Here is a 24,534-nt window from a genome sequence, read left to right as displayed (position 1 = left end):
GACCCGCTGAGTTACTCCAGCACTCAGTGCCTTTTGGTAAACCAGCATCTGCATTTCCTTATGTCCTGTGTAACTAATCTAGTTTATCATTGCTGGTTAATACCCAGTGGCTCTAGCTTAAGGTTCATATTGCTAGACAGGAGCCGTGTACGACCTGGCAGCATCACTCTCAACATTATTCAGCAAGAATATGTACGCAGGAGGAGATCGGTTCAGTTCTGCTTATTGTCACATGTACCGAGGTACAGTAAAAAGCTTTTGTTGCATGCTAACCAGTCAATACATGATTGGAAAGACAATACATGATTACCATCGAGCCATTTACAGTGTACAGATACATGATAAGGGAATAATGTTTAGTGCAAGGTAAAGCCAGCAAAGTCCGATCAAGGATAGCCCGAGGGTCACCAAAGAGGTAGATAGTTCAGCACTGCTCTCTGGTTGTGGTAGGATGGTTCAGTTGCCTGATAACAGCTGGGAAGAAACTGTCCCCGAATCTGGAGGTGTGCGTTTTCACACTTCTGTACCTCTTGACCGATAGGGAGAGGGGAGAAGAGGGAGTGGCCAGGGTGCGACTGGTCCTTGATTATGCTGCTGGCCTTGCCGAGGCAGTGTGAGGTACAAAGCTGATGCTCATGAAAGCATGATCCTGGCAGAGGTTCACGGGGCTGTATGTCACAGAATTTGTGTGTTTATTTTCCTCAGCTTCAGACAAACTCCAATTAAATCATTTGCAGCATTTTCAGGGTGACTGCAGTTCTGACACAAAACAGTCAGTCTGAGGAAAAGTCTCAACCCGAAACGTCACCCATTCCTTCTCTCCAGAGATGCGGCTGCCTGTCCCGCTGAGTTTTACTCCAGCACTTTGTGTCTAACAGTTAACAACCCGTCCAAGTTTAGAAAGCCCCCTGATGTTGTAATTCAGGGAAGAGCAACAACAATCTACCCTGTACTTTTCTGTAAAATGCTAAAGAGATTAGAAAGTATATACAAAAGTGTTTTGTAATTTGAATTTCATCCAGTGTTAATGACGTTATCCATTCTTTAGTTTAATGACATTTATCCTTTTTCAATGTAGGTCTTGGAGACGTGTATGAAAAACTGTGGCAAAAGATTTCACAATGATGTAGGAAAGTTCAGATTTTTGAATGAACTAATCAAAGTGGTGTCGCCCAAAGTAAGTGTGACGATGGGATTCTGACCCTTTGTACCATGATAACATCTGAAGGATGCTTCAAGAATGAGCAGCCTATATTTGATCTGATTCTCGGGTCTTGATTGGCAGGTTTTTAAGATGGAATAATCTTCAGGAACGGGCTGGTAATCATTGTTTTTGGGTATGGTAATCTGTGGTACATCAGCCATCTTGTGCACCAAACCTTCTTGTTTATAAGATAGAATGTAGGTGGAGACAGTAAGACTAGTTGGGAGAACTGGGAAGGGGATGGAGAGAGAGGGAAAGCAAGGGCTATCTGAAGTTAGAGAAGTTAATGTTCAAACCGCTGGGGTGTAAACTACCCAAGCAAAATAAAATAAAAGGACTGGACAAGCTAGATGCAGGAAAAATGTTCCCAATGTTGGGCGAGTCAGGGGACACAGTCTTAGAATAAAGGAGAGGTCATTTAGGACTGAGGTGAGAAAAAACGTTTTCACCCAGAGAGTTGTGAATTTGTGGAATTCCCTGCCACAGAGGGCAGTGGAGGCCAAATCACTGGATGGATTTAAGAGAGAGTTAGCTAGAACTCTAGGGGCTAGTGGAATCAAGGGATATGGGAAGAAAGCAGGCTCGGGTTATTGATTGGGGACGATCAGCCATGATTGTAATGAATGGCGGTGCTGGCTCGAAGGGCCGAATGGCCTCCTGCTGCACCTATTTTCTATGTTTCTATGAGGTGCTGTTCCTCCAATTTGCGGTGGTCCTCACTCTGACAGTGGGCCTCTGACAATGGAGACTGAAAAAGCTGGAGTAACTCAGCGGGTCAGACACCATCTCTGAAGCAAAGGAATTGGTGACGTTTGGGGTCGAGGCTGAAGATGGGTCTCGACCCGAAACATCACCTATTCCTATTCTCCAGAGATGCTGTCTGACCCACTGAGTTACACCATCCTTTTCTGTCAATCTCAGGCATATAGTTAACAATGTGATTCTTTCAATTACAATCTGCGAAAGCTTTAAACAATTTTTTTTTTAACGTTGTTTTATTAGGAAATCCACTTCAAACATTATCGGTTGGTGTAATCGTTTGTGTTTTGTTTCTCATCAGTATCTTGGAACACGATCTCCCGAGAAGGTGAAAAATAAAGTCCTAGAATTGATGTTCAGTTGGACAGTGGGTTTACCAGATGAACTGAAGATCACAGAAGCTTATCACATGCTGAAAAAGCAAGGTTGGTTTAGATCACAAGACATTGGAGCAGAATTAGGACATTTTGCCCATCGAGTCTGCTCTGCTATTCGATCGTGGCTTATCTTATTTCTACCTCTCAATACGGTTCTCCTGCCTTCACCCACCCCTCCCCTCCTGATGTTTGATGCGCTTACTAATCAAGAACCTATCATACCCCACATATCTTGGCCTCCATAGCTGTCTATGACAATGAACTCCACAGATTCACCAAGTGTTCAAGAAGGAACTGCAGATGCTGGAAAATCGAAGGTAGACAAAAATGCTGGAGAAACTCAGCGGGTGCAGCAGCATCTATGGAGCGAGGGAAATAGGGAAATCTGAAGAAGGGTTTCGTCCCGAAACGTTACCTATTTCCTTCACTCCATAGATGCTGCTGCACTCGCTGAGTTTCTCCAGCATTTTTGTGTACCTTCCACAGATTCACCACTCTGGTTAGATAAATTCCTCCTCATCTCCATTCTAAACCTAGCCGCGTTCTCCTGAAACACTGCCTGACCCTCTGAGTTACACCAGCACTTGAAGTCTTTTAAAATGTAAATTACTGCCAACGAGAGATAAAAAAGAATCATGCTGACATTTCCAGCAAGCATGAGTGAGTGCCCTCTGGTTTGCTCTTTTGCTCATAATCCTGCAATCTTCATTGAACAAGTACTCGTGCTAAACTGCGTGAAGTGTCTTTGCATTGCATCAACAAAGGGTGTGATTTAAAAAAAAATAATAATAATTTTGTTTTCTCCATTATTCCACAGGAATTCTAAAGCAGGATCCCGTGTTGCCTAAAGAAGAGCTTCTCCCTTTACCCCCTCCGCGTCCAAAGAATGCTATGTTTGAAGATGAGGAAAAATCGAAGGTAATTCATTGATCCCTGGAGCTGGATAGTCCACAGTGAGACACGGCCGATTATAGATTTTAGTCGAATTATGTTAGACAGGCTCAACATCATTATGTTATGAAATAGCATTATGTTAGAAAGGCTTGTATCATCATTCGTTGGGTTTAATATTTGATCTTCCAGATGAACAAATATTCTATACATTTACTGTATGATGGAAAAGTAGAAAAAAATTGCCTTTATATAGAACCTTTCACGATCTTGCCATCCAGTCGGTCAGAAAAGGATTTGGTTGCTTATGTACTACTGTAGACAAAAGGACACAACAAATTTTGTTGAGAGATACAGCACGGAAATAGGCCCTTTGACCCACTAAGTCTGCGCCGACCAGTGATGCCCGTACACCAACACCCACGCCAACGCCCACACTCACACTTGCACCCACACTCACACCCACACCCACGGTAGCATCCGTAGCCCGTTTCAAATCCGGGTCTCGGGCGCTGTGAGGCAGCAACTATACCGCTGCGCCACCCTGCCTCCCAGTGCTGGAATAACTCAGCAGTTCAGTCAGGCAGCATCCCGGGAGAACATGGACGGGTGACGTTTCAAGTTGACACCCCTCTTCTGACTCTTACAATGAAGATGCTGGTCAATAGACAAAAGGACCCAAAGTGCTGGAGTAACTCAGCAGGTCAGGCAGCATCTCTGGAATTCTTTGTTTCTACATTTTGCCTCTAGAGACACTAGGTGGCGTTGTATAGTCACCGCCTGAAAGCTGATGAGGTTGACGGCATTTTCTGACCGTATCAAAGGTTGTATTGTGTAGGAAGGAACTGCAGGTGCTAGTTTACACTGAAGGTAGACACAAAATGCTGGAGTAACTCAGCGGGGCAGGCAGCATCTCTGGATAGAAGGAGTGGGTGACATTTCGGGTCAGGGCCCTTCTTCAGGCTGAGTGTCGGGGAGAGAGAGAGAGATACACCGAGATAAGGAAGTGTGAGGTGTGAAAACAAGACATCAAAGAGGATGAGGTTCAAGGAAAATGTGGACTAGATCAATGTTAGGAGTGGGTGATGATTCGGGTCAATAGACAATAGGTGCAGGAGGAGGCCATTTGGCCCTTCGAGCCAGCACCACCATTCAATGTGATCATGGCTGATCATCCCCAATCAGTACCCCGTTCCTGCCTTCTCCCCATATCCCCTGACTCCGCTATTTTTAAGAGCCCTATCTAGCTCTCTCTTGAAAGCATCCAGAGAACCTGCCTCCACCGCCCTCTTGAGACTGAGAATTCCACAGACTATGGTCGAGACCATAGATTATATTGTTCAGCTTCTGAACCAGTTGTATTGTGACCGTATGAAACTCCATAATTTTGATTGCTACTGTTTCTTTTCAGCTACTGGCAAGACTGCTGAAGAGCAACCACCCTGAAGATCTACGAGCTGCAAATAAACTAATCAAGGAGATGGTCCAGGAGGTTGGTCAAAGTTCCTGAAAGGCATTGCCGACTGTGATTACCTGGAAGGCCCACAGCGGGCACTTGAATTGCAATGTTAAACGGGAGGCATATACGTTTGTTGCTTTCACCGTCTCATAATCTGGCTATTTAATGCGGGGGAATATCTGCTTGCCATTCCATGTCAAACATTCATGTAATTGTTTAGAGTTGCAGCATGTAAACAGGCTCTTCGGCCCACTGAGTCCACACCATCCATAGACGACCCTTTCACAGGAGTTTTGTTTAAGAAGGAACTGCAGATGCTGGAAAATCGAAGGTAGACAAAAGTGCTGGAGAAACTCAGCAGGTGAGGCAGCATCCATGGAGCGAAGGAAATAGGCGACGTTTCGGGTCTTGACCCGAAACGTCACCTATTCCTTCGCTCCATAGATGCTGCCTCACCCGCTGAGTTTCTCCAGCGTTTTTGTCTACTTTCACAGGAGTTCCTTGTTTGGTTTGGGGATAGAGCATGGCAAACAGGCCCTTCGGCCCACCAAGTGTGTGCCGTCCATTGATTCCCACACACGAACACTATCCAACACACACAAGGGACAATTTATACACCAAGTGCGTGCCGACAAGTGATTCCCGCACACTAACACTATCCAACACACACAAGGGACAATTTATACACCAAGTGCCTGCCGTCCATTGATTCCCACACACGAACACTATCCAACACACACAAGGGACAATTTATACACCAAGTGCGTGCCGATCAGTGATTCCCGCACACTAACACTATCCTACACACACAAGGGACAATTTAAAATTTTCACCATAGCCAATGAATCTACAAACCTGTACATCTTTGGAATGAGGGATGAAACCGGAGCTCCCGGAGAAAACCCACACTGTCACAGGGAGAATGTACGAACTCCGTAAAGACAGCACCCGTAGTCAGAATCGAACAAGGGTCTCTGGCGCTGTGAGGCAGCAACTCTTATCGCTGCTCCACCGTGCCGGCTCTGGAGGGAAGGGATAGGTGATGCTTCAGGTTGGGGACCCTCCTTCAGACTGCGGCAGGAATGTATCCATTACCTCCGCAGATGCTGCCTGACCCTGAGCTCCCCATCGCTGTGTGTTTTGCTCAAGATTCCAGCATCTGCAGTCCCTTGTGTCTCCAGTAACCTATCCATTGTTCCAGTCACGAAATCTTCTCCCTCCTACTTTCTTGACTCTTTCTCTCTTGCCGCTTCACTAATGGTCCGGTGAAGGTATGCGATCTGTTTTGACCAAAACTGTCTTCTAATCCCAAGGACCAGAAGAGAATGGAGAAGATTTCTAAAAGAGTGAATGCAATTGAGGAGGTGAACAATAACGTTAAACTTCTGAGTGAGATGCTGGAGAACTACAGCAAAGATGAAACCTCGGAGAGCAATGAAGAAATAATGAAGGTTAGTGTGTACATTAGGGGGGAAAAAAATATTTGAATGTGCTATAAACTGACTGCTTGGCTCCACAATCCCACTGCCTTTGATCAGTGGGAATAGTTCGTGCCATCTGTCTTTATTGAGGCACACACAACAAAGATTATTTCCTTGTGAATTATTTATCAGTCATAACACCACCTCTATGTATCAGGATATAATGCATCCTGTTTCCGTATGGTCCTGGGAGGTGTGGTTTCAATTGCCGTATGTTAGAGGAAAGATGTTGTCAAACTGGAAAGGGTGCGGAGATGATTTACGAGGATGTTGCCAGGGCTAGAGGGTGTGAACTACAGGGAGAGGTTGATCGGGCTGGGACTCTATTCCCCCGAGCACAGGAGGATGAGGGGTGATCTTATTGAGGTGTACAAAATCATGAGAGGAATAGATCGGGTAGACGCACAGAGTCTCTTGCCCAGAGTAGGGGAATTGAGGACCAGAGGACATAGGTTTAAGGTGAAGGGGAAAAGATTTAATAGGCATCTGAGGGTTAACTTTCACACAGAGGGTGGTGGGTGTATGGAACAAGCTGCCAGAGGAGGTCGTTGAGGCTGGGACTATCCCAACATTTGAGAAACAGTTATACAGGTGCATGGATAGGACAGGTTTGGAGGGGTATGGATCAAACGTGGGAGGTGGGACTGGTGTAGCTGGGACATGTTGGCCGGTGTGGGTTCCACACTGTATCACTCTATGACTGCAGTGCCCTGGAAGTGTTTCACATTAACTTAATCTGTTTGTTCCTTTTGCACAGGAATTGTACCAGCGATGTGAGAAGATGAGACCCACACTATTCAGATTGGCGAGTGATACAGAGGATAATGATGAGGCTCTCGGTAAATCTGCAAATTAGTAACGTTAACTTGCCTACATGGCTATATTACTTTGTTTATTCTGTTGGTTCTGGTTAACCAAATACCACGTGAAATGGCCATCATTTTAGTACAGCATGCTGCAGGGAACCATGCTCCGATGCATCCCGATAAAATGCTTTCTACAGCGCATCAGTAGATCTGAATATATTAGATTAACAACAGCGAGTGTTGAAACAAAATCCATCTATTTACAAGACAATTTGTAGTTCATAAGATTGACACACAAAGCTGGAGTAACTCAGCGGGGCAGGCAGCATCTCTGGAGAGAAGGGATGGGTGATGTTTCGGGTCGAGACCCTTCTTTAGACTCGGGTGGCGTTTCGGGTCGCGACCCTTCGTTAGACTCGGGTGATGTTTCGGGTCAAGTCAAGTTTATTTGTCACATACACATACGAGATGTGCAGTGAAATGAAAAGGTCGAGACCTTTCTTCAGACAATAGACAATAGGTGCAAGAGTAGGCCATTTGGCCCTTCGAGCCAGCACCGCCATACAATGTGATCATGGCTGATCATCCCCAATCAGTACCCCGTTCCTGCCTTCTAGCATGCGCCGAACTGAGAGGCAGCAAGTCCTTGTAGCTCCGAGTTTTGTTTTAGTGTTTTAGCGTTTTAGTGTGTTTTGTTTAGTGTTTTATTTAGTTTTGTTTAGTTTTTGTGAAGGACAAGGACAAGGACTTGGATACAAGTCCTTGTGAGCTCAGAGTTTTGTTTAGTGAACAATTTAGTGAACAATTTGCGTTTAGTAAAACTAAATCATGGATTTCGTTATGAAGCAAGCGCTGGGCGCTTCTGAAGGTCCTGACGTGCATGAAGGCACTGAGACTGGGAAATGCACAGACTGCACCAAACTGCTGCAGACACTGGAATATTTGAAACGAGGATAGCAGCATTAGAAAAATACAAAGGACTAAAAATACTGCAAGAGTCAACGACAGAGACGGACCATGAACACGTCCTCCAGGATACAGTGCCGATGGGTGAGTTAGCTGAGCTAGCTCCGACAAACACACAACTAAATGATGACGATGAAAGCTACATTATATCCTTCCCGAAACTGGACAAGAAAGAGACAGTTCCAGCTGCCACTTACTGGCACCAAGTCGGCGCTAAGCCCAAACGGAAAACCACAGTGAATCAACAAGTTCACTCGACGCCAAATGCTAGGCTACCTAAAGCTAAAGTAGCACGTACCAGCCGGATTAGCCCGTCCCCGAAGCTAACTCTGCCGCTGAAAAACAGGTTCCTGCCACTACGAGAGTCCACGAACGACAGCCCGCAGAAACGTGATGAGAAACGGAGACGGAACACGTCGCCAGGCAGGCAAGCTGCCGAGAGTCCCGAGATGCGTCCGGACAGACGGCGCGGACAGAGACGGACCATGAACACGTCGCCAGGGAGGCGAGCTGCACATGGGTCCGTCACCTCAAGCCCCGGGGCGCGTCCGGACAGACGGCGCAGACAGAGACAACAAGGGCCCATCACACAGAAAGCGGATGAACCAGACACTCTGATTGTTGGAGATTCAGCCATAAAGGATATAACCAGTAAGAAGATCAAAACATGCTGCTTCCCAGATGTGACGGTTAGTGATGTCAACCAGAAACTAGCCACAATTATACTGGAAAACCCAAAAATCCCACAGGTAATTGTGCATGCAGGATTTAATGATATTCGAAAAGAACAGTCAGAACTTTTAAAGAGGAATTTTACTGAACTATTAGATACACTGGACAAATTAGACATTAAGTCATTCATCAGTGGTCCCATACCAGCAGTTGACAGGGGAATAAACACATTCAGTCGGCTACTTGCACTGAATACATGGCTTTCCAGAGTCTGCAATGAAAGAGGAAGGAGCTTTATTGACAACTTTAACTTGTTGTGGGGGCGCAAATATCTTTTCAGAGCAGATGGTGTACACCCAAACAGGTTTGGCTCAAGACTGTTAAGGGACAATCTTCTCTTCTCGCTCTCCCACAAATCTACCCTGCCGCGGTCTGACACACAGGCCGCAGTCATACCACAGGTAGAGAAGCGAGGCAACAGCCCCCCCCCCACACATCTACCCTGCCACTGTCTGACACACAGGCCGCAGTCAGACCACAGGTAGAGAAGCGAGGCAACAGCCCCCCCCCACACATCTACCCTGCCACTGTCTGACACACAGGCCGCAGTCAGACCACAGACGTTGAGGAGAGACAACAGCCCCCCCCACCCACCCATCCCCATCGACGCGCCCTTACCCTCCCTACCATCCCCCACTGCTGATGCTGGCTTGGAGAGGAACGGCCACCACCCTCCTCTGCACTCGCCCATCGACGATGACCTCCACCCTCATCTCACCCATAGCCATAACAACACCAGCTCCACTGTTTCCTCCCATTATGATTTTCCATATGAATTGAAGAAACAGGAAAAAGGTGGCATTAAACTTACATCTCTGTCTATGATGCTCAGCCCACGCCCCATATCAGTACCATTGCCACGTCACGGCCGCAGGGAGATAACAACCAAGCGGAGGGCGCCACAGCCCCCCTCCTGTATTGATAGCAGTCCTGAATATTACTGATACAAGAAAGGGTTCAGCCGTAGACACATTACGAAGGAAGTTCCGCATAATCAGCTGAACCCAAGGTCGCCTACGTCAAACTATGGCACCTTCTGCATTCCTGTTGTGACTACTAAGAGAGTAAACAAAGGGAAACTTAGACACACTGCTAACCTAACAAACCTAATACCTATTACCTCCAAACCTAAACCCAACCATAAAGCCTATCAATAATACCATCAGGATGGGTCTGCTTAATGTTAGGTCTCTTAATAACAAATCATTTTTAGTCAACGATTTTATTACCACCTCTAAACTGGATTTTATGTTTTTAACTGAAACATGGCTAGAACAAAATAACAGTGCAACCATTCTGATCGAGACAGCTCCTCCAAACTATAACTTTTTTGATGTATGTAGATCTGGAAAAAGAGGTGGAGGGGTTGCTGCTATATTTAAAAATGTATTTCAGGGGAAACAGATGTCACTTGGTGATTTTCCATCATTCGAATACCTTTGTGCTGTATTGAAATGTTCCCCCAGAGTTCTCCTATTAATTATTTACAGGCCTCCTAAATATTATGCTAATTTTTTCGATGACTTTACAGAATTATTGTCTAGCATCTCCACTGACTTTGACTGTCTAGTTATAACTGGTGATTTTAATTTTCATACTGATGATTTGAATGACAAGGGTGCAAAAGAATGTTTTACTATTTTAGACACATTTGAACTGTCTCAACATGTGAAAGAGGCTACTCATTGTAAGGGGCACACCCTGGACTTGATTATCACAAAGGGTCTCATTGTTTCTGATATTTTCGTGACTGATCCTTCATTGTCTGACCACTTCTGTGTTTTCTTTAATATATCTTTTATTCCCGACATACAGACAAAATCAAATACTGTCAAAAAACGGTATATAAATGAACATTCTAATGTACTCTTTAAAAATGCCATCTCCTTCTTACCACCTCTAAACCCATGTTCTGCTGATGATCTTGTAGATAACTTTAACTCCAAAATTGTGAAAGTTATAGATGTCATTGCACCTGTTACGGTTAAAACGATTTCTGGTAAGCAAAAGGCACCCTGGAGAAAAGCTGCTTTTGTAACAGCCCAGAAAAGAGAATGCCGGAAAGCTGAGCGCATCTGGCGGAAAACAAAACTTCATATTCACCATGACATCTATAAAGAGAGCCTCCGTGCCTACAATTTAGACTTAAAAAGTGCTAGAGAAACATTTTTCTCCAATATCATTAACAACAACACTAATAAGGCAAAAACCCTATTTGCAACTGTTGACAGACTGACCAACCCCCCAACACAATTACCACCTGAACTCCATTCCACGCAGAAATGCAATGAGTTTGCATTATTCTATACAGATAAAATTGAAGGCATCAGACGTGCCATCAATATCACCGCTTCAAACAAAAATGTTGGATCACCACCCTGTTTAGGCAAAGGTAACGTGGCAATGATGACATGCTTTAATGTCATAGACTCTAAAACTCTTGTGGAAACGGTGACACAACTAAGGCCATCCACCTGCTGCCTTGATGCTTTACCTACCAACTTCTTTAAGAATGTTTTTGACTGCCTAGCAATAGACATACTGCAAATAGTTAACAGCTCTCTTCAATCAGGCAATTTCCCAAAAGCCTTGAAAACTGCAGTTATTAAACCTCTTTTAAAAAAGCGGAGCCTAGATGCCTCTATTATTAACAACTATAGACCAATATCAAACCTATCTTTCATAAGTAAAATCATTGAGAAAGTTGTCCTCCAGCAACTTAATCACTTCCTGGCTTCAACTGGCTGCTACGACAACTTCCAGTCAGGATTTCGACCTCTTCATAGCACCGAGACCGCTCTTATTAAAGTTGTAAACGACATCCGTCTTAACACAGACTCTGGCAAAGTTTCAATATTAATGCTATTAGACCTCAGTGCTGCATTCGACACTGTTGATCACTCAATACTTTTGGACAGGTTGGAAAAATGGGTGGGGCTCTCAGGCACAGTCTTAAGTTGGTTCAGGTCATATTTACAAGATAGGAACTATTTTGTTTCCATTGGCGACTTTGTATCAGAACCAACCAACGTGACGTGTGGAGTACCGCAAGGTTCGATCTTAGGGCCCTCTTTATTCAACATCTACATGCTCCCACTAGGGCAAATCATGCGAAATAATAATATTGACCACCACTGCTATGCCGATGACACTCAAATCTATGTAGCGCTATCACCAAATGACTATCGCCCCATAGATCTGTTGTGCCAGTGCATTGAGCAAGTCAAAGACTGGATGTGCCAAAATTTTCTCCAACTAAATAAGGACAAAACGGAGATAATTGTTTTTGGTGCTAAAAAAGAAAGGCTTAAAGTAACCCAACACCTTCACTCTCTGTCCCTGAAAACTTCAAACAAAGCCAGAAATCTTGGGTTCATTATGGATTCAGATTTAAATTTCGACAGTCACATCAAATCAGTAACAAAATCGGCCTACTATCACCTCAAAAACATAGCAAGATTAAGAGGACTCATGTCAGCTCAAGACTTAGAAAAACTTGTACATGCCTTTATTAATAGTAGGCTAGATTATTGTAACGGTCTCCTTGCAGGTCTTCCAAAAAAAACTGTCAGGCAGCTACAGCTTGTTCAGAACGCTGTTGCTAGAGTTCTAACAAAGACCAAAAAATTTGAGCATATTACACCAATTCTTAAATCCTTACATTGGCTCCCTGTATGTCAGAGAATTGATTTTAAAATCCTGCTGCTCACCTATAAATCACTACATGGTTTAGGGCCAAAGTATATCACTGACATGCTTCCACTATATAAGCCTTCTAGACCGCTAAGATCTTCTGAAACCAATCTGCTAGTGATTCCCAGAGTAAATACAAAACATGGGAAAGCAGGATTTAGTTACTATGCAACAAATAGCTGGAATAAACTTCCTGAAGATTTAAGACTTGCCTCAACTTTGACCACTTTTAAAACAAGACTGAAAACTTTTATGTTTACTTTAGCTTTCAGCTAAATCTTAACTACATTGCACTTTTAACTTTTGCACTTTTTATAATGCATTTTTAATTTTGCTTTTCTTTTCTTTTAGTTCTTCTTATTTCATTTTATTATTTCATTTATTGTATGACATGTTTTTATGTGAAGCACTTTGAGTCTGCCTCGTGTATGAAATGTGCTATATAAATAAAGTTGTCTTGCCTTGCCTTCTCCCCATATCCCCTGACTCCGCTATTTTTAAGAGCCCTATCTAGCTCTCTCTTGAAAGCATCCAGAGAACCTGCATCCACCACAGACTTGGGTGACGTTTCTAGTGGAGACCCTTCTTCAGACTTGGGTGACGTTTCGGGTCGACACCCTTTAGACTCGGGTGATGTTTCGGGTCAAGACCCTTTAGACTTGGGTGACGTTTCGGGTTGAGACCCTTCTTCAGACTCATTAGTTCATGAGCTTGCTTTCAATTTTTTTGTTTCTCCAGCTGAAATCCTCCAAGCGAATGACAACTTAACGCAGGTCATTAACACGTACAAGAAGATAGTGAAAGGCGAAGAAATCAATGGGGTGACTGACACGCCGAGCATTAAAGGTATGTGTTTATCATGTGGCTGCAATTAGAACGTAGAACAGTACAGCACAGGAACAGGCCCTTCAGCCCACAATGTCCGTGCCGAACATGTCAGGGTGAATGTCTAAGATGAACACTAACTTGCTGGAGTAACTCAGCGGGACAGGCAGCATCTTGGTTTATACTCTCTAGAATTCTCTAGGCAAGACTTGGTTTATACTCTCTAGAATTTAGGAGATTGAGAGGGGATCTTATAGAAACTTACAAAATTCTTAAGGGGTTGGACAGGCTAGATGCAGGAAGATTGCTCCCGATGTTGGGGAAGTCCAGGACAAGGGGTCACAGCTTAAGGATAAGGGGGAAATCCTTTAAAACCGAGATGAGAAGAACTTTTTTCACACAGAGAGTGGTGAATCTCTGGAACTCCCTGCCACAGAGGGTAGTCGAGGCCAGTTCATTGGCTATATTTAAGAGGGAGTTAGATGTGGCCCTTGTGGCTAAGGGGATCAGAGGGTATGGAGAGAAGGCAGGTACGGGATTCTGAGTTGGATGATCAGCCATGATCATATTGAATGGCGGTGCAGTCTCGAAGGGCCGAATGGCCTACTCCTGCACCTAATTTCTATGTTTCTATGTCTATCTCTGGAGAGAAGGAATGGGTGACGTTTCGAGTCGAAACCCTTCTTTCGACCTGAAACGTCACCCATTCCTTCTCTCCAGTGATCGCTAAACTAAACTAAACTAAAAACCTGCACGTCTTTGGGATGTGGGAGGAAACCAGAGAAGTCGGAGGAAACCTACAGTCGCAAAGAGAACGTGCAAACTCCACACAGACATCACATTGTAATGTCTCAACTGAATGACCATCGAAACACTCTGTTAGTGGATAACAAGCGACCGCCTTTATTGGAAGCCTTGCGGCCTTGGATGGAGCTGTTCCCAAACCATGCTGTGGTGCAATTATTTAGTATTGTCACTTTACTGGGGAAGGTGTGAGAATATTAACGTGGTGTAATTGTGTCATTATTTCCAGCCAGCCGCTCTGCACTACTAGATCTGTGTGGGTTGGAGACTGGATCAAATGCTCCATCCTACCCTGCTGCCCCCGCTAATCAACATTGGAATGCAGAGCTCGCACCAGATCTCACCGGCTCCATATCATTACTAGATGATGAATTGATGTCATTAGGTGAGAACATTTTCCTCAATACTTTCCCCTATTGCCGAGATCAATGACTTGTTATCCTACTTAGCAGGCTCTAATTATTTAAACGTCCCTTCTTTAAGCTCATAGGAGCAGAATTAGGCCATTCGGCCCATCAAGTCTACTCCGCAGTTCAATCATGGCTGATCTTTATCTCCCTCCTAACCCCATTCTCCTGCCTTCTCCCCATAACCCCTGACACCCGCACTAATCAAGACTCTATCTCTGCCTTAAACATATTCACGGACTTGGCCCCCACAGCCTTCTACGGCAATGAATTCCACAGATTCACCGCCCTCTGAGTAAAGAAATTCCTCCTCATCTCCTTCCTAAAGGAACGTCCTTTAATTCTGAGGCTGTGACCTCTGGTTCTATACTCTCCCACTAGTGGAAACATCCTCTCCACATCCACTCTCCCCAAGCCATTCACAATTCGGTAAGTTTAGCTTTTCTTTGTCTTTCCCCTCTCTCTCTCTCTCTCTCTCTCTCTCTCACTTGATTCCTTTGGCCATAAATCCTTTCAGATCCTCTGGACCCTTCCGTTTCGTGATTCTTGGGCATCACGGACCTTTAACTGTTCTGCCATTATTTCCGATCGTGACACTGGTTGCTTGGGCCCTAAATTGCCAAGTGTCTTTCTGTCTCCTTGTGTGGCATTTGTTATTTCTCTGATGTATATTGTTAAGACACAGAGTTCTGGAGTAACTCAGCGGGTCAGGCAGCATCTGTGGAGAACATGGATAGGTGACGTTTCACAGAGCGCTGGAGTAACTCAGCGGGTCAGGCAGCATCTGTGGAGAACATGGATAGGTGACGTTTCACAGAGTGCTGGAGTAACTCAGCGGGTCAGGCAGCTTCTCTGGAGCTAAGGAAATAGGCAACGTTTCGGGTCGAAACCCTTCCGGGTTTCGGCCCGAAACGTTGCCTATTTCCAGAAGGGTTTCGGCTCGAAACGTTGCCTATTTCCTTCGCTCCATAGATGCTGCTGCACCATAACTCAGCGGGACAGGCAGCATCTGTGGAGAACATGGATAGGTGACGTTTCACAGAGCGCTGGAGTAACTCAGCAGGTCAGGCAGCATCTGTGGAGAACATGGATAGGTGACGTTTCACAGAGTGCTGGAGTAACTCAGCGGGTCAGGCAGCATCTGTGGAGAACGTGGATAGGTGACGTTTCACAGAGTGCTGGAGTAACTCAGCGGGTCAGGCAGCATCTGTGGAGAACGTGGATAGGTGACGTTTCACAGAGTGCTGGAGTAACTCAGCGGGTCAGGCAGCATCTGTGGAGAACGTGGATAGGTGACGTTTCACAGAGTGCTGGAGTAACTCAGCGGGTCAGGCAGCATCTGTGGAGAACGTGGATAGGTGACGTTTCACAGAGCGCTGGAGTAACTCAGCGGGTCAGGCAGCATCTGTGGAGAACATGGATAGGTGACGTTTCACAGAGCGCTGGAGTAACTCAGCGGGTCAGGCAGCATCTCTGGAGAACATGGATAGGTGACGTTTCACAGAGTGCTGGAGTAACTCAGCGGGTCAGGCAGCTTCTCTGGAGAACATGGATAGGTGACGTTTCAAGTCGTGGTCTTTCTTCAGACCCTGGGCAACCTCTAAGACCCAAAATACGCTGCTTTAAAAAAAAAAAAAAAACCTGTTAATATTTATTTTCCTTTATCTGTAGGGCTGAATGACCTCGTCCCCAATACAATGCCCACATCGCAGGCTGTCGACTCAAGCAATTGGAATACATTTCAGGTAAGAGTGTAAAGCTTGGATCTCTTTTTATTTTTCTTCATTTAATCTTGAAAATGTACCTGGTCATATCTCTATTTTAAAGAATAATAACAGCATTGTGACAAAAAAAAACATATTTCAGGATGAAGTTCTGAATATTTTTTTATCTTCAAGAGTCGAGTGTTTTATTGTCTCTCCTAGATGCTAGATGGAATCCTCTTCCCCCATATGCTTAACATTAACCTTCAGAGCAAATGCAGGAAGATGGGGGGGGGGGGGGGGGTGGAGAGACTAGTGGGGCATGTTGGATGGCGTGGACAAGTTGGGCTGAAGGGCCTGTTTCCGCGCAGTATGACTCTGAGTTAGCACTATGGCTCTGGCTGGTAGTTAAAAAGAATGATTATTATGCATTGTAATTCGTTGGAGCTGGTTTCCCTCTTTCCCCCCCCACCACATTACAGCAGGTACAATCTTCAAAGGCAATGGTGGAGCACTTTGAATTGTCTTAAAAGAGATCTGAAGTATGCTATGGAAATATGAGGACTGTGTTATGATCATTCAAATATTTACTATTTAAACTATGTTTTGAATTACCAATGTGCAGTTAAATATCTTACATTTTAGGTTTGGGTGCTGAAAGGTTGTAGAGAAACCTGTCTTAAATGCTGTACTGCTGTTTTTCTGTTGTGACATAAATTGCTGCGATATCTTACTCTGCCTTTCCAGCCTGCAAGTTGTACTGCTGTGGGTGTGCATATTTCTACCATTTTGAAGTGTTCGTCTGATAAACACACTTGGGTGTGTTTTATCTGGTGGATCCTGCATGTTTCTGCACAGTAAATGGACACAAAATGCTGGAGTAATTCAGCGGGACAGGCAGCATCTCTGGAGAAAAGGTTTAGGTGATGTTTCGGATCGAGACCCTTCTTCAGACTGAAGATAGACACATAACGCTGGACTAACTCAGCGGGACAGGCAGCGTCTCTGGATAGAAGGAATGGGTGACGTATGAAGTCAGTCTGCAGAAGGGTCTCGATCCGAAACGTCACCCATTCCTTCTACCCAGAGATGCTGCCTGTAATGTTTGAGACCACGCAAGGCCCTGTTGTGACTAGCACAAAGAAAATACGTCTGACATCTTGTAAGTACATTTTATTCTGCCCCACCCACGGAAACTTCTCGAAGGTCACCTGATCTCGATCACGAGGCACAGGCATTTATATTAAAGGGGCACTGGTATGTATATTACATATACATCACACTGCCTGTCCCGCTGAGTCACTCCAGCATTTTGTGTCTTATCTTCGGTTTAAACCAGCATCTGCCGTTCCTTCCCACATGTTTCTGCACAGTTCCCACCCAACCCGGCTGTGTATATTTGTGCAATTCACACTGCTGACCGATCTCAGATGACAGGCAAGCTGGGCGTACAATAAATGTCACTGTTTTCTCGTTTCAATGTTATTTTGGTGGTCAAAGCCTGAGCCATCTTGTTAAAAGCAACCAATACTCCTTAATCACAATAATTAATCTATGTGCCTTATATCGACAGTACCTTATTCAGAAATTTAATATCAGCCATTTTTCCAGCTCCCATGCTGGAGTAACTCAGCGGGTCAAGCAGTCTGAAGAAGGGTGTAGGAAGGAACTGCAGATGCTTGTTTAAACCGAAGATAAGACACAAAGTGCTGGAGTAACTCAGTGGGTCAAGCAGCATCTCTGGGTAGAAGGAATGGGTGACGTTTCGGGTCGAGACCCTTCTTCAGACTGACTTCAAAAGACACCCATTCCTTCTATCCAGAGACGCTGCCTGTCCCGCTGAGTTACTCCAGTGTTATGTGTCTTATCTTCAGTCTGATGAAGGGTCTCGACCCGAAACATCACCTAATCCTTTTCTCCAGAGATGCTGCCTGTCCCGCTGAGTTACTCCAGCATTTTATGTCCATCTTCAGCGTAAACCAGCAACTGCAGTTCCATCCTGCACCTGTCATTCCGTCCCGCACCCATCTCTATTCCAGCTTTCTGATCTATCTCTCCCTCCTAACCCCAATTTCCTGCCTCAATCGCTGACACCCGTACTAATCCAGAATCTATCTATCTCTGCCTTAAATATATCCACTGACTTGGCCTTCAAGTTCAAGTGAGTTTAGTGTCATGTGTCCCTGATAGGACAATGAAATTCTTGCTTTGCTTCAGCACAACAGAACATAGTAGGCATTTACTACAAAACAGATCAGTGTGTCCATATACCATTATATAAATATATACATACATGAATATATAAACTGATAAAGTGCAAATAACAGATAATTGGTTATTAATAATCAAAGTTTTGTCCGAGCCAGGTTTAATAGCCTGATGGCTGTGGCTTCTGTGGCAAATAATTCCACAGATTCACCACCCTCTGACTAAATAAATTCCTCGTCATCTCCTTCCTAAAAGAACGTCCTGGTATCATGGATGGCATGGGCAAGTTGGGCCGCAGGGCCTATTTCTGTGTGTGAGATGCACAATTATCCTGTTTCCTTTCCGTATAAGAACAAGTCCTGTTTGTATCCTCTCCAGTCTGCCGAGCCTGATGAGCTGAGTGGCCCTGCAGCCTCTGTGGAAGCCAGTATGATGTCTACGGAATTGCTAAAGCCAGCTACTTCGACTGCCTGCCACCAAAATCCGGCTGCCAGCGCTGGAAGTAAAGCCTTGGACGACTTGGATATGTTGGGGAAAACTCTCCTTCAGCAGTCGTTGCCTCCAGAATCTCAACAGGTTAAATGGTACGGGACAGACAAGTGGTACGGTGCCGTCAACAATGAGTCTGTGTTTGTGCTGGAAGAACTTGGTGACGTCTGGATCCGCTGAGTTCCTCCAGCTTTTTGTGCCCCATCTGTGGAAGGAAATGGCCAGTCCACATTTTGGGCCAAAACCCTTCATCTGGACTGAGAGTGGAGGAGAGAGAGTTAAGAGTGGATAGGCGTGGCATCTCTTCTTCCTGCGTATGGCGTGCACAGCCTAAAGTTGTAGGACAACTTGTTCTATTTGATTGTGCACGCCAGGTTGATTGCATTCGTCGAAACAGGGTGGACCACGTGAAGGTTGCAATCTCCCACCCCATAGGTGTGGCAAGAGTTGGCAAGTGATAGGTAGGCCCGGAGAGAGGCACAAAAAGCTGGAGTAACTCAGCGGGACAGGCAGCATCTCTGGAGAGAAGGAATGGGTGACGTTTCGGGTTGAGACCCTTCTTCAGACTGAAGGTAGATCCGGAGTATTGTGTTCACATTTGGTCTCCCTTCAGAACAGTTGGATCCTTCCTAACTGATAGCAACACAAACTACAATGCTCCACTGTTTAGACATGACATGATAACTGGGACCACAAACGTATTCAGGTTATAATCCATCAATGGAGCAAAATTATCATGTGCTGCTTCGAACCTTGGCTGCTATCAAGTGCCAATGAAGTTCTGTTTGGCCTGGGATATAGGTGTGACCATCTCCATCTCTGACACATTACTTTACTTGTCTTATTCACAGGTCGGCTCCTCAGCAAAGGCAAACACTTCGAGATCTCCAGAACAAAGCAGGCACTAACTCCGCATCTGCCATGGACACCATGCCACTCTTGCCTGCTTTGACCAAGAGTGTCTCACCCATCTTGACAAGACCGATCCATCCGACAGGCCTTACACCTCACCCTGATCAGCCACTGGTGTTTGGGCATGGTTCGTTACTTGCCTCAGCCTCTGCCGGTGCCTCGAGCATAGGACAACGCGGAGCTCACTCCAGCGCTCACTCTGGCCTCAAATCATCACTGCTGTCTCACCAGGAAATATCGCTAACTAATGTTTTAGTACCTCTAGAATCTATAAAACCAAGTGAGTAACTAAATAGTTTTCACAACCCGTTCTCTATGGGGACGCAAGAAACCGCAGACGCTGGAATCTGGAGCAAAACACAAACTGCTGGAAGAACCTGCTGCTCCGGCAGCATCCGTGGAGGAGTGGACAGGCTGAACAAGGGTTCCAACCCAAAATATCACCCGTCCATTCCCTCCACAGATGCTGCCTGACTCGCTGAGTTCCGGCAGCACATTGTGCTTTGCTGTTGTCTGGATGATTTTGTGAAGTCAGGATTATTCTGAACAGATGAAGTTAGGAAACAAGAAACTGCAGATGCTGGTTTACACAAAAGGACGCAAAGTGCTGGAGTCAGAAGGAACTGCAGATGCTGGTTTATACTGAAGACAGGCACAAAATGCCGGAGTAACTCGGCGGGTCTGGCAGCATCTCTGGGGAAAAGGAATGGGTGACATTTTAGGTTGAGTCCGACGGGTTCGTTGACAAAGAACTGGAAAGCACGATGAAAATTAGTTCAGTAATTTTCAAAGAGGGATTGGAAAAAAATCTTTTTTGAGGGGAAAACTGCAGGAGTTACGGGATAGAGTAGGACAAATTGCTAACTTCTCTGAAGGCACTGATGAGTCCGGTTTATTGTAGAGATGATGAAAATTAACTCGGGCTTGCATTTCTGGACTCCTTCCTGTGTTTTTTTTCAACCTATTGAAGTAGGATTCTATGGAATAATACGCTATACTTTCGTGTGGTGTTGATATAACATGGGTGATTGATGTAGAGTGGATGATGTGGTATGGGTGGATGTTGTGTGACAGAGTGTTATGGAGGAGTAGGGAAGAACTGCAGTTGCTGGTTTAAATCGAAGGTAGACGCAAAATGCTGGAGTAACTCAGCGGGGACAAGTAGCACCTCTGGAGAGAAAGAATGGGTGACGTTTCGGGTCGAGACCCTTCTTCAGACTGAAATGTCACCCATTCCTTCTCTCCAGAGATGCTGCCTGTCCAGCTGAGTTACTCCAGCATTTTGTGTCTACCTTACAGAGTGTTATACCTCACTGGTGTGGGGGTGTGAGGGGAGAGAACGAAGGAGGTCCAGGTGTAGGGGAACTGCCAGGGGGGGGGGGGGGGGGGGGGAGAGAACAAAGGAGGTCCAGGTGCAGGCGAACTGCTGGGGGGGGGGGGGGGAGAAACGAAGGAGGACCGGTCGCGGGATACTTTATAACTTTGTGCCCTTTAGGCGGCTACTCTTTGCATACCTCGTGTGTGCAAAACAAAGAATATCACCCTGACTTGTTACATGTGACAATAAAATACTCATTCATTCATTCTATAACACCAGAGGTACTATAGAGTGTATTATGTGGCAGAGGTATTTCAGAATGTAAATATCTCTCCCGACGAGAGGGCCTGTACTTCGGACCGTCCTTAGCGGCGACTGCGGAGGGTTCATGGCCCCTGACCACGGGTGAAAAAAGGAGGAGGACTGGCTGTACTTTGTGCCTTCCCCCACAGTAGAAGAATGCTGTTGTGGATGTTTGTGTTAAATTTTATTGTGTATTGTGTGTTCTTTTTAAGTGTACCATTGCTGTCAAATTCATTTCACTGCACCTTTGGCTGCATGTGATAAATAAAATTGGCTTTGACTTCATCAGTAGACATGTCCATTGACGACATCTTTTTTCCTTCTTACAGGTAGCATCTTACCAGTCACAGTGTACGATAAGAATAGTTTTCGTATTCTCTTCCACTTTGCAAAGGACCCCCCTCATGGCCAGCCTGATGTGTTGGTGGTGGTTACGTCTATGATAAGCACAGCACCACAAACGGTGAAAAATATAAGATTCCAAGCTGCTGTCCCAAAGGTGAGTTGGCCTCAACACCTTTTAAATTCTTTAATTTTCAATATACGTTTGAGTTTAGTTTATTGTCATGTGTACCGAGGTACAGTGAAAAGCTTTAGCATGCGATCCAGCCTGCAGAAATCAATGCATGATTACAGTCGAGCCGTCCACAGTGTATAGATACACGATAAAGGGAATAATGCGAATTATGTTTAGGGCAAGATAAAGTTCAGTAAAGTCCGATCACAGATAGTCAGAGGGTCTCCAATGAGGTAGCTAGTTATTCAGCACTGCCCTCTGGTTGTGGTAGGATGGTTCATAGAAACATAGAAAATAGGTGCAGGAGTAGGCCATTCGGCCCTTCGAGCCTGCACCACCATTCAATATGATCATGCCTGATCATCCAACTCAGTATCCTGTACCTGCCTTCTCTCCATACCCCCTGATCCCATTAGCCACAAGGGCCGCATCTAACTCCCTCTTAAATATAGCCAATGAACTGTGGCCTCAACTACCTTCTGTGGCAGAGAATTCCCCAGATTCACCACTCTCTGTGTGAAAAATATTGTTCTCATCTCGGTCCCTAAAAGACTTCCCCCTTATCCTTAAACTGTGACCCCTTGCTTCTGGACTTCCCCAACATCGAGAACAATCTTCCTGCATCTAGCCTGTCCAACCCCTTAAGAATTTTGTATGTTTCTATAAGATCCCCCCCCCCTCAATCTTCTAAATTCTAGCGAGTACAACAGCTGGGGCAGGTTTTATTATTTGACATTGTTGAATCATTGTACGAGTTATTTCAGCCAAACTAGCAGCTCGTTAACTCTTCTCCCAAGTTCCCTTGTGGATTATCCCGCAGAAGGGCGGCATTGTGGCGCAGCGGGTAGAGCTGCTGCCTCACGGTGGCAGAGACCCGGATTCGATCCTGAGCTCGGGTGCTGTCCGTGTGAAGTTTGCACATTCTCCCTCTGATCAGTTTTACAGAGGGCAAATTATTAACCTACAAACCTGCACGTCTTGGCAGGAAACCAGGGGAAAACCACGCGGTCACAGGGAGAACATGCAAACCACACAGACAGCAGCGGAGGTCAGGATCTGACCCGGGTCTCTGGAACTGTGACACTGTGCTGACGAATAGACTAACTGGCTGTTGTAAATTGCTCCTAGTTTAGGTGGGTGGTGGGAGAACCAGGGGGGGTATAAATAGCCTTGTGCAGGGAAATAAGAAATATTCTTAAGACTGACTCAAAAACGTTAGTAGACAAAAATGGTGGAGAAACTTAGCGGGTGAGGCAGCATCTATGGAGCGAAGGAATAGGTGACGTTTCGGGTCTCGACCCGAAACGTCACCTATTCCTTCGCTCCATAGATGCTGCCTCACCCGCTGAGTTTCTCCAGCATTTTTGTCTACCTTCGATTTTTCCAGCATCTGCAGTTCCTTCTTAAACAAACTTGAGTAATTGTGCGGGTCAGGCAGCATCTCTGGAGAAAAGAAATAGGTGGCGTTCTGAGAAGGGTCTGTAACCCGAGACGTCACCCGTTCCTTTCCCCTGAGATACAGCGTGACCCGCTGAGTTGCTCCCTACACAAGAAATATTTTCAATTGCTGTGTTTCAGGCCATGAAGGTGAAACTACAGCCTCCCTCTGGCACCGAGCTGCCAGCATTCAACCCTCTCGTTCCACCTTCCGCAATTACACAGGTCTTGCTTCTAGCAAACCCACAGAAGGTGAGTCTAAGTCGTGTTGGTGCATCCTCTGTGCCGAACCAGCTACCCCAGGCAAATGTCTTGTCACAGTCGTGCAGCATGAAAACAGGCCCTTCGGCCCAACTCATCCCCATTGAAGCTAGTCCCACTTGCCCATGCTTGACCCTTTATCCCTCCCTCCCTCCCTCCCTCTCTCATCCTTTCCTATCCATGTACCCAAGAGTGGGTAATTCGAGTTAAATGTTCCGTTCCAACGTTTCCTAAAGTGTGGCTTCGTTCTTTGCAGGAGAAAGTGCGATTACGATACAAGCTCACGTTTGCGCTGGGCGACCAAACCTTCAATGAAATGGGAGACTTGGACGAGTTCCCACCTCCAGAGTCCTGGGGGAGTCTCTAACACGGACACAAACAGACACTACATGGGCACCTCTCTACTCTATTGCTAGGAGACCGCCTGCATTTTACTTATTAGGGTGAACTTAAAGGGGTGACCATGGTTTTAAAATGGTGTCCTGACGCAGTCCAGTTTCTAATTTCTAGGGCTGATCTTACCACACAATAAACTGCTCTGGAGCGACAACTCTGTTCTGATACTGAGCAAGACCTTGTTACTCCTGCTGTTAACTAGTTATGTCACAAATAGTTTTTCCCCCACCTCTGTGTGCAATAGTTTTACAGCTCCTGTCGTAAGGACTCCATAACTTTATTCAGTATGTGATAAAATCGTTCAAAGTTTTATTCCTGACTCGTTTCAAAGTCTACTTTTTCGGAGGCGCTCGTTAGCGCCCGCCTCTGTTGGTGTGTCGCCTTCTGGAATATGATTTTTATTTTATTTTGTCCGCAAGTTGGATGAATAAGTGGCAGAAGTTGTGGCTAGTGGACAGGAGAAGGGTTCGAGCCGAGAGGTTCAACTTCCCGGTTCCTGCCGGGGAGTAGGTCCTGACATTAGGTAGCGCGTTGGAGGCTGGTTGTGTGCTCCAATGTCGTGATTTGGGCAAAGAATGTTGGAAGA

At 45.5% G+C, this 24,534-nt stretch overlaps 1 protein-coding gene across 1 annotated transcript in view; it reads left to right on the top strand.

Annotated features, from left to right (window-relative positions):
- gga1 (golgi associated, gamma adaptin ear containing, ARF binding protein 1) overlaps positions 1-24,267 on the top strand; it is a 33,769-nt gene extending 9,502 nt beyond the window's left edge. The window contains exons 4-17 of the mRNA XM_033013414.1: positions 1,079-1,177; positions 2,265-2,388; positions 3,158-3,258; positions 4,643-4,723; positions 6,004-6,141; positions 6,929-7,010; positions 13,107-13,214; positions 14,227-14,382; positions 16,076-16,149; positions 18,694-18,899; positions 19,656-19,996; positions 21,667-21,836; positions 23,433-23,543; positions 23,809-24,267. Coding sequence (XP_032869305.1) covers positions 1,079-1,177; positions 2,265-2,388; positions 3,158-3,258; positions 4,643-4,723; positions 6,004-6,141; positions 6,929-7,010; positions 13,107-13,214; positions 14,227-14,382; positions 16,076-16,149; positions 18,694-18,899; positions 19,656-19,996; positions 21,667-21,836; positions 23,433-23,543; positions 23,809-23,919 — 1,902 coding nt within the window. The 3' untranslated portion in view covers positions 23,920-24,267. The remainder of the gene's footprint in view (positions 1-1,078; positions 1,178-2,264; positions 2,389-3,157; positions 3,259-4,642; positions 4,724-6,003; positions 6,142-6,928; positions 7,011-13,106; positions 13,215-14,226; positions 14,383-16,075; positions 16,150-18,693; positions 18,900-19,655; positions 19,997-21,666; positions 21,837-23,432; positions 23,544-23,808) is intronic.
- Positions 24,268-24,534: the final 267 nt, after the last annotated feature.

This window comes from Amblyraja radiata, chromosome 38 (assembly GCF_010909765.2).
Source record: "Amblyraja radiata isolate CabotCenter1 chromosome 38, sAmbRad1.1.pri, whole genome shotgun sequence".
NCBI classification, from domain to species: Eukaryota; Metazoa; Chordata; class Chondrichthyes; order Rajiformes; family Rajidae; genus Amblyraja; species Amblyraja radiata.
Note: the sequence above shows the minus strand (reverse complement) of the source record. Positions and strands in the feature narration are given on the sequence as shown.